General features: G+C 34.0%; 2 protein-coding genes across 5 annotated transcripts; one reads left to right on the top strand and one right to left on the bottom strand.

Moving 5' to 3' along the window:
- The first annotated feature begins 2,872 nt into the window (after positions 1-2,872).
- On the top strand, positions 2,873-14,562 carry LOC104092828 (uncharacterized). Of its 4 annotated transcripts, XR_685511.4 has the most exons (20): positions 2,873-3,050; positions 3,984-4,295; positions 4,837-5,025; positions 5,117-5,200; positions 5,718-5,777; positions 6,496-6,540; positions 7,044-7,243; positions 7,387-7,848; positions 8,047-8,173; positions 8,280-8,477; positions 8,670-8,759; positions 9,559-9,621; positions 9,922-9,996; positions 10,091-10,141; positions 10,578-10,655; positions 10,856-10,990; positions 12,709-12,816; positions 13,813-13,878; positions 14,182-14,345; positions 14,437-14,562. XR_685511.4 is itself a non-coding variant. In XM_009598501.4 (19 exons), exons 2-19 carry the CDS (start codon positions 4,002-4,004, stop codon positions 14,248-14,250), a joined length of 2,394 nt encoding a protein of 797 aa, XP_009596796.1. In that variant the 5' UTR covers positions 2,873-3,050; positions 3,984-4,001; the 3' UTR covers positions 14,251-14,562. The 4 variants fall into 4 exon arrangements, 2 of the variants coding, with proteins under 2 accessions (XP_009596796.1, XP_009596797.1); XM_009598501.4 differs by having other exon boundaries at positions 14,182-14,562; XM_009598502.4 differs by lacking the exon at positions 10,578-10,655 and having other exon boundaries at positions 14,182-14,562.
- A 7,052-nt stretch (positions 14,563-21,614) lies between these two features.
- Positions 21,615-22,787, bottom strand: LOC138895087 (uncharacterized). Its single transcript, XM_070179817.1, has 2 exons — positions 22,772-22,787; positions 21,615-21,952 (listed from the first exon to the last, which is right to left on the bottom strand). Exons 1-2 carry the CDS (start codon positions 22,785-22,787, stop codon positions 21,615-21,617), a joined length of 354 nt encoding a protein of 117 aa, XP_070035918.1.
- Between the last annotated feature and the right edge of the window lie 792 nt (positions 22,788-23,579).

The following is a 23,579-nucleotide window of genomic DNA, read 5'->3' as shown; positions in this document are numbered from 1 at the left end:
TCACACCAAAGAGGAATACGAGTGATTGATATTTGGAGTAGGTACTATGTCTATTTTATTATTTTCAGATATTAAAGTTGTTTCCATTTTGGAGAAACTATTTTAATTACTATTAGTATTTTAGAGATACAATATAAGTTAAGTCCTTTTTGCACATGAGGTATAACCTAATAGTTTAAGGTTCAATTAATCTCATTAAACAAAAAACTTTAGGTAATTTTTTATTATTTATCTAAGTTACGTTTTGGATGTATAAAGTTACTGGTGAAGATGGTATATATAGCAGGTAGAATAGTTTGAGGCGCACAAGAGTTAACTTTAAACAACACCGTTAGAGAAGAAAATAGTTGAGTCCTTTTCACTTGAACTTCCTTATCTTCTTGTATATATGTACTTCTCAATCTTGCTGAGAAAGGGATATCTTCTTATACAAAAAGATAAACGAAGGTTAAGGAGCTTAGGGTAGAAGTAATATTTTGCTTTAAAATTTTTTTAAATGAAAATATACTTGAGAGTTACCACTATCAAATAAAAATTTGGTTGATGCTAGAGCGGCAATTGAACCCATGCAGCACACCAAAAGTCAAGTTGTGCCTCCCCTCCAGATCGACCAATGTAATTGCTTAAGCTTTGAGTCTTAAAGTGTTAATCAAAATATATATCAATTATTTAAAATATAGAATATATTCATATATGAAGAATAGCTTATGCACAGAGGCGGGCCTACACTTAGGATAGGGGAGTCACCTGCCTTAGCACAATATATAAGTATTTCAGGAGTTTACTTAATTTCTAGCAAAGTAGTAGAGAACAAGAAATGATATATTGTACATTTCAAGAGTTTGCTTAAGTTTTGGCACTATATAGTAGAGAACAAGAAATGAAGAAGATTTTCTGGAAAAAAAAATCCTATTTAGGGTTAAGAACCTTTTCATTTGTTATATGTATTTAAAGTATTAAAAAATTTCAACTGTAATACACCAATAGTGCAAAGTTCTATAACCATAAATATCTAATGCCATTGATGTCTTAACTCAACTAGTTATGTTGTTGGAGTGCTATAACAGAAAAGGTCGTGTGTTCAACTCCTTTTGTTATTTGGACATTTGACTAACATGGTTGTGAGATATTAATATTATATAATGTAAGAAGGCAATTTAGAAAAAAATACAATCAATACAAATATTCCAAAAATATTAAATACTTAAGTAACCTAAGCTTTACGCCCAAAAAAAAAATAATTCCAACATCATGCGTCGTGGTCTCTTTGGGGACAACCTTATTTAAAAAAAAAAAAAAATCATGCGTATTGCTACACATTTTCAAATTGGCCAGTAGTATACAGTTGTGTATAGACAGTCATAAATTAATTATAAATAATTCCTTGTAATTTAATCAGCGAAACTTTAAAAAATAACACAATTAACTTTAAGTAAAGAGACAAAGTGAAAACATTGAAAAGATAAGATTCTTGTACACAATTAGATTAGATTAGATATCTCCTAAGTCAAATACATCCAAGCTAACTACCAACCCCCTCACTCCCCCCCCCCCCCCAACAAACCCCAAAAGAAAAAGAAAGAGAGAAGGAAAAACAATAGTGTATCAAAAAAGAAAAGGTCATACAATCCAGAATATCTTGAAAATAGATCCTAGAATAAGTCTAATTTCTAAATTTCAATCTCTACCAAACAAACCGTGCTAAAACAAAGTTGTGCCAGGATAAAAAATAATAATTTAAATACAGTCAAACCTCTCTATAGCAGTTTCGTTTGTTTCGAATATTTTTTGATGTTATAGCGAAGTGCTGTTATAGAGAACATATATTATAACATAACATGAAAATATGCTCCGAAAAAGCTTGATTTTTATAGTGAAATGTTGTTATATAAGCATGTTGTTATAGAGAAGTCTGACCGTAAATATTATTCAAAAAAATTATTAATAAATTTAGAGAAGTGATGAATTTTGAACCGTAGACAAAGATTTGATGCTATTTTGATAAAGTCTATGCCAAGTATTATTACTATAACATGTCAAGTTTAAATTTGACAAGTATCCTTTTACTATTAAGAACTTGTTTGGGTGGTTGTTCTCTATTGTATTGTTACTTTAAATATAATGTTTGACTTAATTGTTATATTAATTTTATCGTATCATCGTATCGTTAAATTCATTTTTACATAACGATAAAAAATATCACTTTATGAAACGGGATTTGGTGTGATAGCGTCATTTTCTTGCTTTTCTCGCATCTTACCTTTCCGTATTATTAAATAATCATATTTTATCCTTTGTCTTATTTTTTTATATAATAATTCTACTATGTATTCTTTTTTTTCTTAGTAACATTGCAAGTATATTGTTCATATTGTTAGTGCGTAATATCATGAAATGACAATACGCGATACAATTTATCTATACGTTATATTTATTAAATAATGTAATACAATACAATACAATACAATATGATGTATTGTAAAACGACACGTAACAACGATCTAAAGAAAATGTAAGTAAAATCTCGAATTTGAGCACTAGAAATACTTTCGATGGAGAATGTTTTGCCCCAAAATGGGGCTTATCCACGTCTATTCGAATTATTCGAACCCCAAAATGACTAATAAACAAAATAAGAAAGCAAAAAATAAATTAAGGGAAAACGACCGTCCTCATGTCGTTGTATCATTCGTCAAACACGAGGATTCACTTTTTTATTTTTCTCTTGGTGCTGACATTGTTTTTCATTAAAGTATTTTCCTCAGAAGATCTAATAAAATTAAATTAATTAAATAAAGAAATGCTACTAGGAGTATTAATTAATTTGTCTAATTGTGTTAATTTCCAAGTAACTATTAATTAAACATACATGTATGCTTCTTCTTCTTTCTTGCACCTTTCTCTTTGGGGGTTTCTTCCTTTTCACAGAATCTGAATATTACTCTCTTTTTCATCTGTCTAAATCCCCCTTTCTCTTATTATCTGATAGATACCTACGTATCTAAAAACATCACTCTCTCTGTCTTTTCCCAATTTGACGATAAATTTAGGTAACATTTTTTTCTTCATTTCCTCATTTTGTGTGATATTTTTATGTGGATATCTCTTGATTTTGATTTCTTTGATGTTTACATCTTGTTTCCTAATTTAGTAATTCATTTTTATTTTTTGCCTCATGGTTTGATTTGGATTGTTAAATGATTTTTGGTTAAACCCAAGTTGTTCTTGTTTATAGGGCTTTTGCTTAGGATATGTTAAAATTTAGTGGCTATTTGGTGAAAAGTTGTGATCTTTTTGTACCTTTACTAAGAAATTAGTTCACAGAAGTAGCTTACTTTATGTGACTTTTTTGAGCTTGGATATACTTATAATTGTTGTACGGATTTGGTCCTTTGATTGATCAGAAGTTGAACTGGAGCTATACGTGTAAGACTGGACTAAAGTAATTTGTGATTAGTCCCGAGGGCAACTTTTATGATCTATAGTATGATAAAGATCATCTTTTTTTTTTTAAAGAATTTTTTTATGTAGCTATTACTGTAGTTATATGCCTTTTGATACTGGATCGCTATGAAGTGTTTATCAATTTTACATTTACATTTGGTAAATGATTTGCTGTTGTTTTAACGATACATAGCCATATCTTGATTAAAAGGGGTAAGATGAATAATCAAGAACGAGCATACTACTTGTTTAGTTTTTAACTGCTTGATGCTTCAGCAGATTTTTAACGTGGACTCGATTTTTTTTTTTTAATTTTAAAAAGAGAACAATTTTAAGTTATCAAATGACAAACAAACTATTGTTCCCCTTGTTAGGAGGCAGATGTGCTGAAACTTGAAATAACTTACACTGGTTGGGTTGTTACTTTATTTGGTTTTTGGTATAGCGTGCTTTGACATGCAATCTGCACCAAAATGCAAGCATTTCTACTTTATATCATTGAAATCACATCCTCTGAGTTTCTGTGCTTTTCTTTGTAGGAGAGAGTAGCTTTGAGAATGGAGAAAATTGAAGAGTCAGGTAGCCCGGGTTGGGGTGCATCGTTTTTTCAAACAACCGAAGATGTTGCAAGAGCTGTTACTGCTGCTGCAGCTGCTGTTCGGTCACCACGACCTTCCGTTGTATATTCATCTAAAGATGATAGTGGTAGCCAGCTTCAGAAACTTCAGCGTCAAGTTTCTAGATTAATGAAAGGTTTTTCGAGTCCCCCTCAAGTTAAAAGTGGAGCCTACAACCCGGAAATACTAACTAGCCAAAAGCGTCAGTGGGCTAGGTTTCAGTTGCAATCCCTGGTATGCTGTTTGCCTAACCCTGGATCTTTTTGCTGTATGCTAAATTGCAGGAAATTAAGTTATCCATTTAAAGTTCCCTCAGTATCTAATTCTGGTTTTAGTTGCATTTGCTCCAAGTGCTACTTCGTTCCTATATTTTTTACAAATTAAATACTACTCCCTCTTTCTCAATTTATGTGGCACTTTTTGCTTTCTGAGATCCAAAACTATGTGAACTTTGACCAACCAACATTTTAAGATGTATTTTTCATCATATTGATATGAGAAGAATTGCAACGTATAGTTCTTTTCTTGTAACTTTTGAATATCTAAATTTTTATTTTAAAATATTAAGTTAATCTAATCCAATTTAGCTTTAAAAATGAGTCAAATTGACTTTCAATAAGTGAAAAGTGCACCATGTAAATTAGGACCGAGGGAGTAATTCCAGCCTGAAGTTCCGATGATGGTGAATGATAGACGTTAAACTCCTTGTTTTCAGTTTATACTCTGACAGAGTTCTTTTGGTTTTGTTAGATAATTATACTATGTAAGCTTGCAGGATCATAGAGTTTGGAAAGAGCCATCAAGGCTTTTTGAGAGCATGGTAGTTGTCGGACTCCATCCTAACTGTGATATTCAAGCGCTTCAAAGGCTTTATTTTTCAAGAAAGCTAGACGGTCCCGGGAGATTTAGAAGTGCACTCGGTGGTCAAAGTCAATCACGGGTGGAACCTAACCTTGAGCCTCAGGTGTTGAATCTCTTAGGGGTTTAGTTTGCATAGACTTAGAACCGTATAATTGTCATGGACAATAAGATGTTATTACTTATTTGTGTTTCAGGTCTTGTTTGTTTACCCTCCAGAGAAGCAACTCCCACTGAAATACAAGGATCTTCTCTCATTCTGCTTTCCAGCTGGAGTAGAGGTTGGGTTATCCCTATCAAGCCCCTTTTCCCTTTTATTTGACGTATAATATCTGATGGTTTCGTGGAACTTTTGGGGTAGTTTCCATTGTATTGTTGATATATAGGGGAGATTAGCTTGCAGTATTTCAAGTGTTAAATGCGGTTGCAGTTGGTCAACTTCTGTAAAGAATTAAGCAAAAAACTTTTATTGAAGCATACACCATGTTATGGGTGATGGATCACCCATCTTGCAATTACATTTACCCGTTCCCACCTAAGGTAAGAAAACAAAGAAAAATAAACATAAAAAAAAGGACTAGTTGATTTAAGATAAAACAAACTGAGTGAGGTATCAATCTCCTTTCCTTTTCAAGAGGAAAAAAGGATACAATTAAATATGGCTTGAACTTGGAATGCAATGTATTTTATACCAGGTTAAACAATAATGTCTTTTCAATCTCATCTCTACCTTCTATTTTCAGCCATACTTGCAGTGGATCTTTTCTGACAGTTCAATAATAGTGCATCTGATTACAGGTTCATGCTGTTGAGAGAACTCCATCAATGAGTGAGTTAAATGAAATACTTCTGGGTCAGGTAGTGATGATTCCTTTCAATAATAAGCTCCGAAGTGATAATTAAGAACACATTCCTGTAAGAAGAGCCAAACTGTAGTGGGATTTACTGCAAAGCAGCTGATAAAAATACTCTCTGAAAGGCTTAATACGTTATTTGACAATTAAATATTCATAGGAGAATGACTGAAGGCTTTATGCAGGCACAAAGACTTTGTTTTCAGAAACTTTTTTTAAGCATATATGCATTTTTGCAGTGGATACTCTGAACTAGAAGAAGCTGGATGTTCTAGGTTCCATTGATGGACTATATTTCTGTGGGTTCTATACTTTTGCTAGATTTAGGCTTCTTGTAGAAACAAGGATATGTAAATTAATGAAGGGATGACTATCTGCTATTTGGCATATTTTCAAATATTTAGTGACCAATTAAAAAAAAAAATCCTTAAATGAACATGTTACTCCTCCAAATGATTTCCTGAGCTGGAGTAGTGTATTGCCCTTTTAAAAGAAGTATTCTTTCCATCCAAAGAGAATATAGTTATAATATTGAGGAAACTACTATTCTGTCCCGTTGTTTATTTTCCATTAGAAATCGAAATATTTATCTGTTCTTTTGTCATCTGTCTGATAATTATCAACCTAACTTCTGTGTTTTTGGCATGCAAATTTGGTTTTGTGGTGTAATACAAAGCTTATGGTATTTGGATATACGTGTTAATGTGCTGCTACTTTTCCAGGAACACCTTAAACAAAGTGATCTATCCTTTGTGTTCCGGCTTCAGGTATCTCGTCCGACATTCTTTTTTGTAATCGAGCATAACATTAAGTTGTACATGGAACTTTATAGATTTAATTTTCTATCTACACCATTATTCTTAAACGTTAGTATTAAACTACACAACTTTTCGGCTGTTTTGGTCTCCTTAGTAGTCTGGTTTTTATTGTTAAACAGGTTCCTGTGGGTATATACAATTAGAATAGTGCAACACACTTGAAAATACAACAGTAAGATGAAGTGCCTTACACTTTCTGCTGTAGACTTTAGATTTATCACCAACATTTAATAGCTCTTTCTTTGAATTAAACAACAGTAAGAAGTGGCTTCCAGCTTTCATGTCTACTCTGTGCATAGATGTGCCAGCTTTGGCTTTATGAATAGGACACTTTTGTTTACTTTTTCTGCTCCCTTTCTCATCCTAAGGTAAAAAGATAAAAGCAATTAGACAAAAGAATTGGTGGCTGACAAATTGGAGTATGTATTTTAACTCTAAGTTTCTTGATGTAGGTTGCTGATAGTTCAACCCTATACGGTTGCTGTGTTCTAGTTGAGGAAATGGTCCATAAACCCTCTGGATTGCTTTCCATGATTTCAGATGGACAACATACCCGCTTGGGTATTAGCCGCCAAATTTTAACGACACGCCGCTGTTATTGCATTCTTTCGAGACTTCCATTTTTCGATCTTCACTTTGGTGTATTAAATAGGTTTGTTTCTCTTTCGATTGAATTTTCTAGCTTGTCCAGACGCTTGCTGCTGTTCTTAAAATTCAGAGATTCTTCGCAAGTAATTGCTGTTGTTGCTCTGTTGCTAGTGCCTACTGAAGTACTGTTATTTGTCCCTTTTCTAGCATTTTCACTGAAGAAAGATTGGAGCGGTTAACAAAACAAGTTGGTGATCTTAATTTTGATTCCCTTATGATTGATGACAAGGAAGAAAATCTGGAAGAAAATCCTTCCAGCAGATCATTGGAAGAAAGAGATCAGTACATCCTGAATGGCTCTGTAGAAAGCTCCCAACCAATCACGACTGATTCTGTGATTAGTGGAACCGTTGATGACATGTCTCAGCTGGAGTATAGAGTTGTAGAAGGGTACGTACACCCAAAGAAAGATGGAAGTGATAACAAGGCACGTATGGTTGATACTGACATAGATTGTGCTAATAAAGAAGTTATACTTGAAAGGCAAGTCCCTGAAGTTTCTGATAATTCCACTGATGATAACAAACAACTGGTAGAAAAGGGTGTACCGCATGCTGTTTTGCCACTTTTAAGATATCATCAGTGTGAAAGTTCTGAATCTTCCTCTAGGTATATTACTTCCTCTATTTTTTTTTTTTTTTTTTGACAAGGGTATATTACTTCCTCTATTAGCTCCTTAGTACAATCTTTTCTTTACGATCTGTCTCATAAATTTGTGTCCCTTTTTTTGCTTTGTGATATATCTATCATATCCAAAATATTGAGAGAACATCGCCTCTATGAAGTGCTTTTAATTTTGGATTACAGCTTCCAGGGCTCTCCTAGTGAAGATAGACATTTTAGAAGTGATTTTGATGAGACCGAAACAGAGGAAGCATCCTTTTCTGGTCAAGATGATTCAAGTCAGCATAGTGATATAGTAGAATGGGCAAAGGTTTGAATCTTACTTAGCATAGGCCCAGTATTTTTTCAAGCTCTGGCTTGTAATTAGTGGGTTATTGAGGTCTTCGCTGATCCCTTCATTCTCCTTCACTTTGTAGGCCAACAATAATGGATCTTTGCAAATAATATGTGAATATTACCAGCTAAAATGTCCTGCAAGGGGCTCAACAATTAAGTTCCATCCTCTGGATCACCTTCATCCTTTAGAATACCATAGACCTGACGAAGCGCTTTTGCACGTTGCTGGATCGACAATTGACTTAAAATCATGCAATACAAGTTTGGAGTTAGCTGAGGTAAATTCTTTTTATGGAAATTGCTGGTAAAAAACATAACATCTCTCACTCCCACCCCCTCTCTTTACTTCACGCTTCAATGATAAATATATACATAGCGATAAATGGGTAATGTATCCAGCTAGCTACACCTTTCAATAGATGATATTCTATGTATTATCAGCTTATGTTAATTTGGTTTCGATAATACAGGCTCACAATGCACTCATGGTGGAAGAGGAAGCAACTGCTCTGTCAGTCTGGGCTATTGCATGCTTATGCGGCTCATTGCGGCTTGAACATGTGTGTGGCTATACAACCCGAATATTAGTGACAAGTGTTACTATAAAACTTTTTGACCTTTATCAGATATGATTGCCTCTTTGTCACCAAATTTCGTATAGAAAAATGCAATGCCAGATGGGTTAATGTCATCCACGTTAGCTGTTGCATTGAACAAGAAAGTTCTGAAATAAAGAGAAAATGTATGCATGATTTCATTCTTTGTAGAGACAGGAACTTGTACGCGATGCTCCAACTTTGACTCAATGTAATGGGTTTGAAGTGGAAAACCTCTTAAAGAAAACTGGCTCCCAGCTACAAACTTACTAGAATATCATTGAAATAATACGTAAACATGTTAAAAGGGTAAAATGACTAATTCCCTGTTGATTGCCTAATGGGCTCTCCCATTATTCTTTAAAACATGGAACACATGTTTCTTTTCTTTGTCATTTTTTAAAATTAATTATTTTTATTAATATTGTCCTATTTCTGAGCTGCTATGGTAGCATACCTCTTGCGGAGGCCTCCACTTTGTCTTTATTTATTTATTTATTTTAAAAATGAAAGTAGAAGGTTAAGCGAAATCATGGTTTTTCTTATCAACAGAATGGGAGATGGGTTTAGTTTTTTGGATTTTTAGATAATTGCTCAAGCTCTATACAGTATTGTTTTTTCTGATTTTTAGATAATCAAATCATTCGCACTCCTATATCTAAGTTATGCTTGAGTCTATTTAATCTCTCAATGTTTGACTATGAAGATTCTCGCATGCTTGTTAAAGTCTTTTGACATTATTGTTCCTACTTGCATCTTATAGGTGCTGACACTGTTTGCGGCAGCTTTACTGGAGAAGCAAATTGTTGTGGTTTGTTCAAATTTGGTACGTATCAGTTGGCGGCATCTTTTGTATGGTATGATTCAGTCAGGTTTGGCATCATATGAGTGCTGTTTTGACTTCAAATTCTGGATGTTTTCTTGATTAGTTTGTTCTGCCTAGTCAGCACACCTTTTATTAATTTGAAGATTGATTTTTGTTTTTCAAATACATGTAACGTGTTAGGTGAAAACCTTCTTTCTAGATCCACAATTTCCCTTAGAATTGGCATGATCGTTAGAACTGATATTCTAGGGAAGCCCTAAATATTTGATGCAGAATCTAATTTGAGTCACTTAATTGCAGGGAATATTGTCTGCTTGTGTTCTGTCCATTATCCCTTTGATTCGTCCTTATCAGTGGCAAAGCTTGATAATGCCGGTAACTTATAGTTGGCGATGAATTTTTTTCCTCAAGGAATAGATCTATTGTGTTTCCTGATTTATCTAACTTTCTTGACGTGCGAATTGTCCAGGTTTTGCCAAATGACATGCTGGATTTTCTTGATGCACCCGTTCCCTATATAGTGAGTATATCCCTGTCTTAGGCCTTTCCTTGTCTTTCATAATTGGCCCCCAAAGATATGTGCAAGTAAAAAGGTTTTGTTGGAAGTTAGATGAGGCCATTCTTAAAACAATTGGAGTACTTGAATGAGGGGTTTGTTTCATTGCGAGTAAAAGTCGATGGGTTTGTAAATGCTCTCTTCGCCAATGATGAATGTTTTCTTCACTATCTTGTATATCTTGTGCCATGACATCATTTTTCCTGCTCTTTCTTCGTAGATATCTTGCATTATTGGGAAATCATTCAGTATGTTTTCTTCCTGTATTTAGCTGATCTTGTCTGTGTGAGAATGTAATTTGTTTTTTGATTGTTTATTTCTTAGGTCACAAGGGATTGTTTATGGTGAATTTACTTATATTTTGTTTCTTTATTTGTTTTTTTTCCTTATCTTTGAGTAGGTAGGTGTGAAGAACAAAACCTCTGAGGTTCAGTCAAAGTTAACAAATATCGTCCTTGTAGATGCTAACAAGAACCAGGTTCATAAACTAAGTCATTTCTTTTGCATGAGCTGAAGACAGAAATTGTTTGCTCCTCTCTCCAGTAGACTGTCTTCTTAGTTTTTGTTTATCAAAACTTTTTTACTTAGTACTGCATATGATGTTGTGAAGTTTTTATTGCTTGTGATTAAGTTTTCTAAGAGGGATATTCTTTTCCTGTGTATTACATTGGAATTCAGGTGAAGTCACCAACTATACCACAACTTCCGCAGCAAAAGGAGTTATACTCTTGCTTAAGTCCTTACCATGCAAAGCTGGTGGGAGAAAGTTATCTGGCAAGAAAAAGGCCAGTTTATGAGTGCACAGATGTTCAGGTATTCCTACACCTTTCATTGCTTCCCTTCCATTCTTTTTTCTGTCCACTGCCATAGGGGCAGCCATGATTTATATTTTGACTCGTCTAACTTAGCTGGTTGCTTCCAACTAAAGCCACTGATATACTTGTTTTATTCCCAGAATAGCATGGTTGAAGCATTTCTAATTATAGATTTGGTGCTTGATTATAGTCTGTGAGTTTGTTGAACTATAGTCTATTGTACCATCCACAAGCAACAACAACAACAACAACCCAGTAAAATCCCACCAGTGGGGTCTGGCGAGAGTAGAGTGTACGCAGACCTTACCCCTACCCCAGAGGGGTAGAGAAGCTATTTCCGGGAGACCCTCGGCTCAGAGACAATAGATTTGTGACAACAAAACCCAAAAATAATCAGCAACGTGAGAGACAACAAATAAATGGAAAAGGAGTAACACAAATATTATGCAAAAGTGTGACATATGAATGCAAAAGAAAAGAAAAAGATGTAGAAGGACAAATGAATGCAGTTATGCCCGTTTGGAATTACATAAGTAGGTTACTTTTAAATGCAATGAAAAGTTATTATAGTGTCAAAGGTCTAATTTAGTTTTTCACTTTTGGAGCCTCATGAACTTGAATTCAACCTTAGTATGTTGTTTTCTCCTTGTTACAAGGATTCACAATCTTCATTTCCTCTGAATGTGTGATTCACTTATTTAACCATCTTAATCTTTATCCCTTTACAAATGCTCATATTCCTTTCCTTCTGAATGGGTAATCACTTATTTGACCATTTTAATCCTTACCCCATTTGGAGATGCTCAATCTGTCTTATATTGTCTCTCCTTTTGACCCAGCACCCAAAATGATTAATGAGGATGTAACTGTAAATTGGAGTTCCTCTTATTGGGTAAAAATAGTACCATATTAAGGGCGAGCTTTGAGATTCTTTACTTGTGTGCTTGTAGAAGGTGGTTTCTGCATTTGGGCAGGAGGGAGTATTAGTTTCTATCTGTAACCACCTAGTTTTTGAGAAAATGTTAGCAAAGTATGTTACCCCGATGAACTCGTAGCTCCACCAGTGGATCCATCTTTGCAAGTTGAATTGTGAATTGGTAGAAATGATTAGACCGGTGAACTGTTGAGGAGATGTTCCATTTCATTTGTATATGTAGACCTGAATACTTGTTATTTTATATGAAACATTTACAATCATACAATGTAAACTGAAGGTATGTAGAGTAGCTATTATCTCTTAAGAGTTTTATTGAAGATATTGTCCTGGTCCTTTTATCTTTTCTTCCTTCAGCTATCCCACGGAGTATTTACTTCTGTGGCCCCTCTTATGCACAAAGAATCTTACTTGAGTTCAATCAATTGATGGCCTATTAAGGAACATTTAGGATTCACAAGTGGTGTTTGTTGTGCATAATTTTTCGAAGTCTTACTTTTCAAAAACGTGCTTGTTTAAGTTTTTAAAGTAGTGTAGCAAAATGTGTGTATTGAAAAAACTGTTCTCTTTTTGTAAAGAAGTGGATTCAGGGTTCAAAGAAAAAGTTCTTTTATCCATTTGCAAAACATTCAACAAATCTTCAAAAAGAATATAACTACTCAACCACGTCTCTTTAACACACCTTTTTTTTTTTGAAAACTTTTTCTAGAAGTTCTTCATTAGTGTTTAGGCTATATCTGGTTGTGTCTTTATTGTTGTTTTAACCATGATATTTTTTTTAGGTTGAAGCTGCAAAGTGTTTCCTAGCAGTGTTGCGGTCTTACCTGGATTCTCTGTGCTCAAACCTTCGTTCACATACAATTACTAATGTCCAATCAAATGATGATAAGGTTTGTAGCTTCTCCTCAGAGTATTTGATCGGGCTGATTACTTGTGTGAAGAAGTCTTTTTTTTAAATGCTCTGGAATGTTTTGAAGAAAATTAACGAAAGAACCAAGAGAAAGTAAAATGCACTGGCTCAATTAACCTGGACCTAGTGATTGTACTTGTATTGCTTCGAGCGGTATCTGTAACTTAATTATTCAGAACTAAACGTTGTCTAGACTCTTTGGCAAAACCTGTTCCAAATAGGGAACAATTGAAATTGATACTTGGTGCGGATTCTTCAAGATTCATGCTTAACCTGCTGTAAACCGTATGACCGGTTTATCCATCGCAGAAATTGAAACAGTAATTTAATATTTGAGCAACCTTACACACTAAAATGTAGTTTGAAGCTCCTATCTTCTGAATTTACTATCAATGATTCAACAGCTTATCTGCCCTCTTTGGGGTAGGGTAAGGTCTGTGTACACACTACCCTCCCCAGACCCCATTTGTGGGAATTACTGATTTTTTTTTTTTGTTGTTGTATCCGAGTACCAAAAATTGAGGAGAACCTCTTCAAAATTGTCTATTTTTGTACATACGAAAATTTACACCAGTGTTACTGTTAACCTGGAGACACAGTTTTGTTATAGTATAGTTTGCTCGAAAACATTTGAAGGTAAAATTCACATGCATCACCGAGTTGCATAGTTTCAGATGGTAGAAGCATAACTTATCTGAAACTTTCCCTATTTTCTGCTCCATTTGGTGATTGGATATAAACATCAGATTTTATGAAGATTTGCATTGTTAAAATCTCAGTTTTCCTTTAGTGTGAGCTCCTTTGCTTAACTGGTATGCTAGTTGCTGTTATTTTTTTTTTTTTTTGTAACAATATGTACAGTTTGATAAACATCACAGCTTTTAAAAAGAAATACATATGCTTTTCATGCTTACACTGACTGGTAAAGAAACTTCTTTTTAACTCGGAATTCTTTATCCTGTCCTTTTATTATCAGGTATCTCTACTCTTGAAGGAGAGCTTTATTGAGTCTTTCCCAAGTCGAGATCGGCCCTTTATGAAGGTGTGTGCTTATGCTTCCAACTTTTTTCAACTGTTGTTATCTGAAGCCATATAGTTTCGCTTGCAATACTGAATCTGCATATACGGAAGCTAGAAACTTTTTGTATTATTATTATTATTATTTAGGGTATCAATTGATGTGATGCAAGCCCATTATAGATTGTAATAAACTTCACTTGCCACTTTTTCCATATAAAAAATTGTGTACGTTCAAATGTTCACTTCATCTTACGGTAAAGTCATTTTTGGTTTTCCTCAAAGAACATGCTAATCTGTTATTTTTTTCTTTCTATTGATGAAACAGCTTTTCGTGGACACACAGATGTTTTCTGTACATACAGATTTTGTACTCTCTTTCTTCCAGAAGGAATAGAGGCGCCATGCAAAGATCCAATTCGTGATGTAATAGTGGAACGCAAGTTCCTGTATCTGTAGCTTATAGATTTATCGCTCAAAATCTAATATAGGGTGAGTTGTGTATCATAGAAGATAGAACATTTAATCAGTTTGTACTGATATCTAACATCAGTCTCGTGTTTTTCTTTATTCGATTTATCAGCTCAGGCATACCAAGCAGCCTATGCAATGGAGAACATGAAAGGATGTAGAATATATCTGTACAGTGAGTGGAGTTCTGGCAAAAGTTAATTTATCTATACTGAACTCTGCTCTTTCTCCTCGTTTAGTTTGAGAGTGAAAACACAACTGCTAGTACCAATCTTTAATTTCTGGAGCTGCTCACTTTTTGAAATATCAGAAGGTTCTGAGTATAAAAAAGTTGCTCTGCGCGATTTCTTGAACTGGCTTCGTCATTTCAACTGCCCCCAAAAATTTCCTTCCCAAGTTCGTCCACCTTCTATCCCTTGTTAGTTTTATTTTTGCTCCATAGCGGTAAGGGGTTAAAAGATCTACTTTAACTCTTGTGTCCAACTGTATAAAGATGTGAGCAGATCTCTGTGTGAGATATTTTACGAGCATCCACCAAGAGTTGCTCTATTGACAAAAACACTTAAGAGGTCGTTTGGTTACCATGATGGGATACACAAGTATATCTCATAAGTTGGGATATTCTATGAGATTAGCTATGGTTCTCGGACTAATTAATACTCTTTTCGTTCTAATTTGAATCTGTTTGACTGGGCACGTAGTTTAAGAAAAAATGAAGATTTTTAGATTTTGTGGTCTTAAACAAGTCAAAAAGGAGTCCAAAGTATTTGTGTGGTTATAAAAACTTCTCATTAATGATAGAATTGGAAGTTTAAGCTATATTGTTTTTAAATTTAGAAAGGGGATAAGTTGACATAAATTGGAACGGTCTCATGATCAAACGTGGGATAAAATTATCTCGGGTTTATTATCCCTTATCCCACCAATCAAACGACCCCTTATAAGAGCTTATGTGTCGATCACTTTCATTCCTTTTGTTAGCCGTCTGTAGCACATGAGAGTTGCAGGAAATGCTGCTTAAAGAGTGATTAGGGTATCAGTGACAAGCAAATTTTACAGACAAAGGGTCATACTTCTAAGACAGGTTAAGGATACTGATATGACATGTTAATGTTGGGAAAAGAGTCAATTCTCAGGTAAAGAAAACCTTAATGAAACAGCAAGGAGCTGGAGTCAGATAAAATGGTCCTGCTTTGTCAGACCAGTCTTAAAAACTGATAGGGCCATTTGCAATTGCATGCCTTTTCGAGTCATGTGAAATATTGATTGTTTTTTACGTACTGTTTTGCCAACTAATACTACTTGTGCTTTTAGGAAATTTGATAAGGAAATTTATGAGTTGAAAATATGACTGCCTCTGTTGTGCGTGTGTGTGTGTGTGTGAGAGAGAGAGAGAGAGAGAGAGGGTAAAACAGTATTGTCAGTCTTTTGGATGCTTTACTAATGATAGTTTTTTGGGGTCTCGTAAAATGTTAGGGCTTAACCTCTGTTAGTAATGTGCATTTAGAGTACACCTACATAAAAAGTCCTTATATTTGGCACCCTGCAATTTCCTGCTATCACACAAAGGAATACATTCAGATGTAATTTGGAAGACTATTCCGCATCGACAAAACACGTAAGAGATATTGGGTATACAAGTAGACATATCATTGACGTATTTTAAAGCCGTACGGGTCTGATCAAAACGGACAATATTACTAATGGGCGAGACTATTATAACTAGTTGCTTTAATATTTTATGTTGCATAGTTCGATTAGACACAAAGTTTAAAAAGACTTTTCGAAGCTTATATCTTTAAACATCACATGAGATTTTTGTGTCTAAATAAACATGTCATTAATGATAAAATAAGAAGTTCAAATTACGTGAAGATCCAAACACCAAAAAAGAGTAACAATAATAGTTCTGAACTGCAATACAAAATTTTAGGGTTTCTGTAATATTTATGTTAAGATCGTACTAAATCTGTTATTCATCATTAATGTACAGTCATTTCTGATTATGTAAATTTTTTGCAATGTTAACTAAACAATCAAACTAGTATTTGATTGGTTTTTTTCTCTGGTGCAATTCAAGTTGCTTGTGTAGGACATTATGTGCTCAGAGTTATCCCTTTATTAACTCAAAAATGCATTTGCATTTATTGAACCCAAAATGACACAACAACTCACCTGTATGCATGTCGGAACTGTACACAACACTTTGTACCCCTCTTCGAACAACCAAAATAAAGAAACAAATATTGTACTTAGCAAAGTTTTTGGTTTGTTAAATTCTCCGCTGTTTTTCGGGCCTCTTTAAAACTAGATTTTTCAACTTGTTTGGATGACTGTTACCTATTATATTGTATCGTATTGTTACTTTAAATATAATATTTATTTTAATTGTTATTTAAATTTTATTATATTGTATTGTTAATTCCATCGTTACATAACGACGAAATTTATCACATTATGTAACGACCGATTTGGTGTGATTGCGTCGTTACCTTGTCTTTTTCTCTCATCTCACTCTTCATTATTATTAAATTATTTTATTTTATCATTTACCTTACCTTTTTATATAATAATTTTACCCCGTATCAAAATTTTTCTTTACAATATTGCAAGTTTATTATTCATATTGCTGGGCGTGATATCATAACATAACGGCAAATGATATAATTTATCCGAACATTATATTCATCAAACGATACAGTACAATACAATACAATATGATACATTATACAATATAATGCAACACGATACATTATATAACGACATGTAACAACCATCCAAACAAGTTGTTAGGCGTTTGGACAAAATTTGAGTTAAAGTTGAAAAAAAAGAGATTATTTGAAGTTGCAGTTCTGATTAGACATAAACTTTACTTAGAAACAAAAATATATTGTAGAAGTTGAAGAATGGTAGGAGGAAGTTGAACATTTGAAAACTTAACTTGAAATACACCTTCAAACCACTAATTCAGCTTGAAGTAATTATATTTAAATTCTTTTGGTAAATAATTATATTTCACTTAAAGTTCAATACTGTAACTTATTAAAATTTTATGGTCAAACTTCAACTTGCAAAATTTGTTAGCATAAACTTTAATTGCATACCAGGATCTTGAACATGATAATCTTACACAAAATCGTATAGAAAACATACCTGAATCGTAAGTCATCATCGTGAAGCAGAAGCGTTAATTCAAATTGGTTTCTCGCCCCTTGCCCTAGCTTTCGTTACCGCCGACTTTAGTGATGGAAGAGAGAAAAATAAAATACGGTGACCCTAATGGGTGGGGAGAGGATCAATTTATAGAGGTTCTCATTTAATCTGGTACATCCATCAAGTAACCGATCGGACGGATGAGATTTGCTCATTAATTAAATATTAATTATGAGCCTTAAACTTATTGGGCCACCAAAACGTAAGAAAATCTTATATTCTCCCACTTGGCCCAATAATCACATAATATTAATATTTAATATAGGAACATTAGTTGCGCATACACAAATCTCTTCTATAATGTCCACCATAAATACCACAATACGATAAACTAGTAAATGTGAGTTATGGCGGTTATATATAATTTGTCTACATACTCCCTTCCATATACTACAACATTAGTAATTTATCGTATCAGGTTCATAAGCTATAAAATATTACGATCCACAATAATGTCTCATTGAGTCTTATCCTGCAACATCTCAAAATAATAATGTGTACACCATTATGAGAAACAAAAAATCATTAATGCATATCAGAAACACGTAAATGAGCTCAGAGTGTCAAAAATCATAAATACATCAATCATAAATACAGCCAAGACCCATTATATGTACATGTTCCTTAAATGTCTTTGGTTGTAAACCTTTCGTTAACGGATCTGCAATCATGAGATCAGTTCTAATATACTCAAGTGACACTCTTTGTTTCCGAACTTCCTCCTTGACGGTAAAGTACTTTAATTCCATATGCTTGGCACCTTTGGAGTACTTATCATTCTTGGAGAAGAATACTGCTACAGAATTATCACAGTAAATTTTCAACGGCTTGGTAATGGTGTCGACAACCCCAAGTCCTTAAATAAAGTTTTGCAGCCATAATGCATGAGTCGTGGCTTCAAAACATGCCATAAATTCTGCTTCCATCGTGGATGTAGCAATGGCAGACTGTTTGGCACTCTTCCGCGATATTGCTCCTTCAGCTAATTGGAACAAATAACCAAACATGGATTTTCTAGTGTCAATATATCCAGCGAAATCTGAATCTGAGTATCCAACAACTTCCAAATGCTTGGATCTCCTATACATGAGTATGTAATCCTTCGTTCCTTTCAGGTACCTCAAAACTTTCTTTGCAGCTTTTCAGTGATCAATTCATGGGTTACTCTGATATCTTCCTAGCATTCCGACCGCAAAATTAATATCCGATCTTGTGCAATTATGAGCATACACCAGACTACCAACAATTGAAAAGTTGGGAATTGATTCCATTTCCTTTCGTTCTACGTCATTCTTAGGTCATTGCATGAGACTAAATTTATCCCCTTTTTGAATTGGAACAATTCCTGCTGAACAATTGTTCATATTAAATCTCTTTAGAATTCTTTCGATATAGCCTTTCTGAGACAATCCCAATAATCCTTGTGATCTATCACGAAATATTTCTATTCCTATCACTTGGGATGCCTCACCCATATCTTTCATTTCAAAATTCTTAGAGAGAAAATCTTTAGTCTCACGCAATATGCCTAAATCATTAGTAGCAAGTAGAATATCATCAACATATAGGACTAAAAATATAAACTTGCTCCCATTGATCTTTTGGTATATACACTGATCAACGGTTTTTTTTCATAAATCTAAAAGATGTCATGGTATCATTAAACTTTATATACCATTGTCGTGAGGCTTGTTTAAGTCCATATATTGACTTCTTCAGTTTACACACCATTTGACCTTTTTCTTTAGTTTCGAAACCCTCTAGTTGGTCCATATAAACTTCCTCCTCGAGGTCTCCATTAAGAAAGGCAGTTTTCACATCCATTTGGTGTAACTCTAAATCATAATGAGCCACCAAAGCCATAATAATTCTTAACGAGTTTTTCTTTGAGACCGGTGAAAAGGTCTCTTTATAGTCAATATCTCCTGTTTGAATATAACCCTTGGTAACAACTCTGGCTTTGTATCGTTCAATATTGCCATTTGAATCACGTTTCGTCTTAAAAACCCATCTACACCCGATTCTTTTAGAACTTTCTGGCAATTCAACGAGATTCTAGACTTTATTGTATTCCATGTATTTTAGCTCTTCCTTTATGGCATCAATCCATTTGTCATACTCATTACTTTCTATGGCTTGTGAAAATAAAATCGGATCCTTATTAAGACCAATGTCAAAATCTGACTCTTGCAAATAAATCACGTAATCATTCGAAATAGCCGATTTTTTAACTTTTTGAGATTTTCTTAATGGCATTTCTTGTGGTTCATTTGTGTCAGATATTTGAGAGTCAGTTTCTTCATAAAGTGTTTCATCCAAATGTTGCTCGGTGTTGTCAAAGTGTTCTTCAACAACTGGAATAATATTTGGTATTTGTGTGGAAGTAGACATATTCGTGGGTAATAAAATATTGACCCTCGCCTCTTTTATTTCCACACTTTGCTTTTCAACACTTCCACTAACTTCACCATTCCCAATGAATCTTGCATTACCAGTTTCAACAATTCTCGAACTATGATTTGGACAGTAAAACACAAACACTTTAGATTTTTCTGGGTAACCAATAAAGTAACCACTTACTGTTCAATAATCTAATTTCTTTTCTTGTGGATTATAAACTCTAGCTTCCGCTGGAAAACCTCAAACATGCAGGTGCCTTAAACTAGGTTTTTTTCCTGTCCACAGTTCAAAATGGGGTCTTTGGAACTGTCTTACTAGGAACCCTGTTTAATAAATATATAACGATTTTAAGAGCTTACATCCACAATGATTTGGGTAATGAAGAATTACTAATCATGCTCCTAACAATATCCATAAGTGTTCGATTACGCCTTTCTGCAACACCATTTTGTTGAGGTGTTCCTGGCATAGTATACTGTGCACATATGCCATGTTCCTCGAGAAACTTTGCAAATAGACCTGGACATTATCCTGATTCATTATATTTTCCATAATATTCACCACCTCTATCTGACCTAATAATTTTCACCTTTTTGTCTAATTGCCTTTCAACCTCATTAACAAACACTTTGAGAACATCTTTTGCTTGAGATTTTTCTTTCAGCAAATAGATGTATCCATAACGTGAAAAGTCGTCGATAAAAGTGATAAAATATTTTTCTCCACTAAAAGATGGAACATCAAAGGATCCACAAATATCAGTGTGTATAATTTCAAGAAGTTGGGTGCTTCTTGTGGCACCTTTCTTACTATGTTTGGTTTGCTTTCCCTTAATGCAATCCAAACATACAGTAAGATCAGTAAAATTTAGATTCAGAATTATCTCATTCTTTACTAATCTTTCTAACCTTTCTTTGGATATATGACCCAAACGTCTATGCCACAAGTAAGCAGAACTTTCATCTAGTGAACTACGTTTAATTCCAATATTATGTTGAACATTAAGAAGAGATTCAGAAAAACCAATATCGAGTTTCAGTTTATATAAACCATCATTAAGAAAACTAGAACCATAAAAAATAGCATTCTTATATAAATTAAAACATCTATTTCCAAACTTTAAATCAAATCCAGATCAAACGATAAGTCCCTATGCCTTCAATTGGAGCCTTCATACGATTTTTCATGAACAAGAAATCCTTATTTGGATTTGTAGTTTGGATCATAAGGAATCCCTGCAACGTAGTAGATACATGAGCAGTTGCACCAGAATCAAGCCACCAAGTATTATTAGGAACTTCTATTAAATTTGATTCAAAATATACAAAAGCACTAATTGTACCTTTCTTTTCGAACCAAGCTTTATGTTTCAGGCAATCTTTCTGATAATGTCCTTCCTTGTTACAGAAATGACACATATCTGCCTTATGTTTCTTCTTAGCATCCTGTGGAGCTTTAGCAGGTGCTTTCTTCTTCTTGAACTTGTTGGGCTTCACTTTAAGTCCTTTTACCAGCTCCTTGACCCATGAGGTTAATTGAATGACTCCCTTATTTCTTAAGTCTTGACTCCTCCTGAGTAAGCATACTGGACAATTCACTAACATTTCACTTATCATTAATAGTATTGTAGTTAATTTGAAAAGGTCCATACTCAGGAGGCAACGAGTTCAGAATAAACTAAACCAAAAAAGAACTATCCACTTTCATCCCCAAGGTCTGAAGTCTTGCTGCAATGTTAGTCATCTCGATAATAAGATTTTGCATACTACGTGACCCATCAAACTTCATGTCCGTGAGTTCAGCCATTAGTGTACCAGTGAGAGACTTATCTGCAGAACGAAAATATTCTTCCACAAACTTCCGGTATTCCCTGGCACTTTCTGTTTGTGGAATAGTGCTCTTAATGTTGTTGGCAATATGCATTCGCATAAACATAAGGCTTAGCCTGTTAGGGCATTCCCATGCTTTATGGAAAGACTTCTCATCCGCGCTACTCGAATCAGTAATGGCAGAGGCTTATCATTCAGCAGAGCCAAGTCAAGATCCATCACACCTAAGTGGAACTGGACTTATTCACGCCATTCAGAGAAGTTCAATCCGTTGAACACAGTAACAGACGAAGCATGTGAATGAAGAGGAATAGCTGCAAAATATATAATATATGCTCACAAATCAATATGGATTCAGTAAAATAATAAAAGTATATCGCAATTCTCCTTTGGGTAAATACTACGACACACTATCATAATTTAAAGCCATTTAGTCTTTAGTAGGCAATTAAATTCGTCACCAAAGTGATCAAACTGAAATGTTTAAAGTATTCACATGCATAAATCTTGAGATATCTATTTTATGTGTGCATTTATGTTTATATAGTTTGTTAGTCGTCAAAGTGGTCAAACTAGTATATTTATGAAAAATATGCATACATAAAATTACAGTTATCCATAAAATTATAGTTTATCCATAAAACCAATGAAATGCCTATTATTGAATAAATTGATAAATTAACTTTCATTATTGCTAGAACTTAAAGATTTACCCAAAGGTGGATCAATTATTTTATGAATAGTGAGTATGATGGAACCTTTAAAACAATGATTTATTATCGATGCCTCATCAGATTCGAAAGCAATACAAATTATAATGGCGAATTGAAAGCAATTCGATAATCACGTTGGAACAGTTATACATACATCATAATCTAGTCTTTCTTTCAAAAAAATTATCCGTTCAAATATCCAGGCTCGGATACCACATGTTAGCATAAACTTTAATTGCATACCAGGATCTTGAACATGATAATCTTACACAAAATCGTATAGAAAACATACCTGAATCGTAAGCCATTATCGTGAAGCGGAAGCGTTAATTCAGATTGGTTTCTCGCCCCTTACCCTAGCTTTCGTTACCGCCGACTTTAGTGATGGAAGAAAGAAAAATAAAATACAGTGACCTTAATGGGTGGGGAGATACCAATTTATAGAGATTCTCATTTAATCTGGTACATCCATCAAGTAACCGATCGGACGGATGAGATTTACTTATTAATTAAATATTAATTATACGGGCCTTAGACTTATTGGCCACCAAAACGTAACGTACTTTTCTCTCTATCATGAGGAACGTCTAAGATTTTTTTTATCTCAGTCAAATTTGTTGCTTTTGAGATCTTGTCACAGAAATAACTATCCTACTACTTTGTTTCATGATGAACCTTTTGACTTATATTTATACCGTTTCTCCTCCATCTTAAATGAAAGTTGCAACTTGCAATGGATAAATTCATTTATAATAAATTAACGGAATTAAATCAATTCAATCTTAAGAGATAATCCTTCTTCTTTTCAAGGCTTCATCACCGTCATATTTTTTTCGTTATTGCTGTGATTATACTTGTCTTGAATCGATGGTCCATCAGAAATATCCTTTATATCTTTATAAGATAGAGGTAAGGTCTTGATACATTTTTCGACCTCACTTGTAGGATATATTGAGTTTGTTGTTGTTGTTATTATTGTCAATATTAAGAGTTAATTAAACTGGTTATGGACTAGTAAGATAAATACGCATCTTCACATTCTTCCCATTCATGTGATCTACCTCATGGCAACAATTAATTTTTTGCTTCTAACTCAAGGA

This window comes from Nicotiana tomentosiformis, chromosome 7 (assembly GCF_000390325.3).
Source record: "Nicotiana tomentosiformis chromosome 7, ASM39032v3, whole genome shotgun sequence".
Lineage (NCBI taxonomy): Eukaryota > Viridiplantae > Streptophyta > Magnoliopsida > Solanales > Solanaceae > Nicotiana > Nicotiana tomentosiformis.
This window is presented reverse-complemented; position numbering and strand designations above follow the sequence as displayed.

Excerpts from the sequence above, each read along its gene's own strand:
- LOC104092828 (XM_009598501.4), top strand. The coding sequence starts at position 4,002 with ATGGAGAAAATTGAAGAGTCAGGTAGCCCGGGTTGGGGTGCATCGTTT. Across the intron at positions 5,026-5,116 it reads AACCTAACCTTGAGCCTCAG|GTCTTGTTTGTTTACCCTCC; the intron begins GTGTTGAATCTC and ends TTTGTGTTTCAG. Across the intron at positions 10,142-10,577 it reads ATGCACCCGTTCCCTATATA|GTAGGTGTGAAGAACAAAAC; the intron begins GTGAGTATATCC and ends ATCTTTGAGTAG.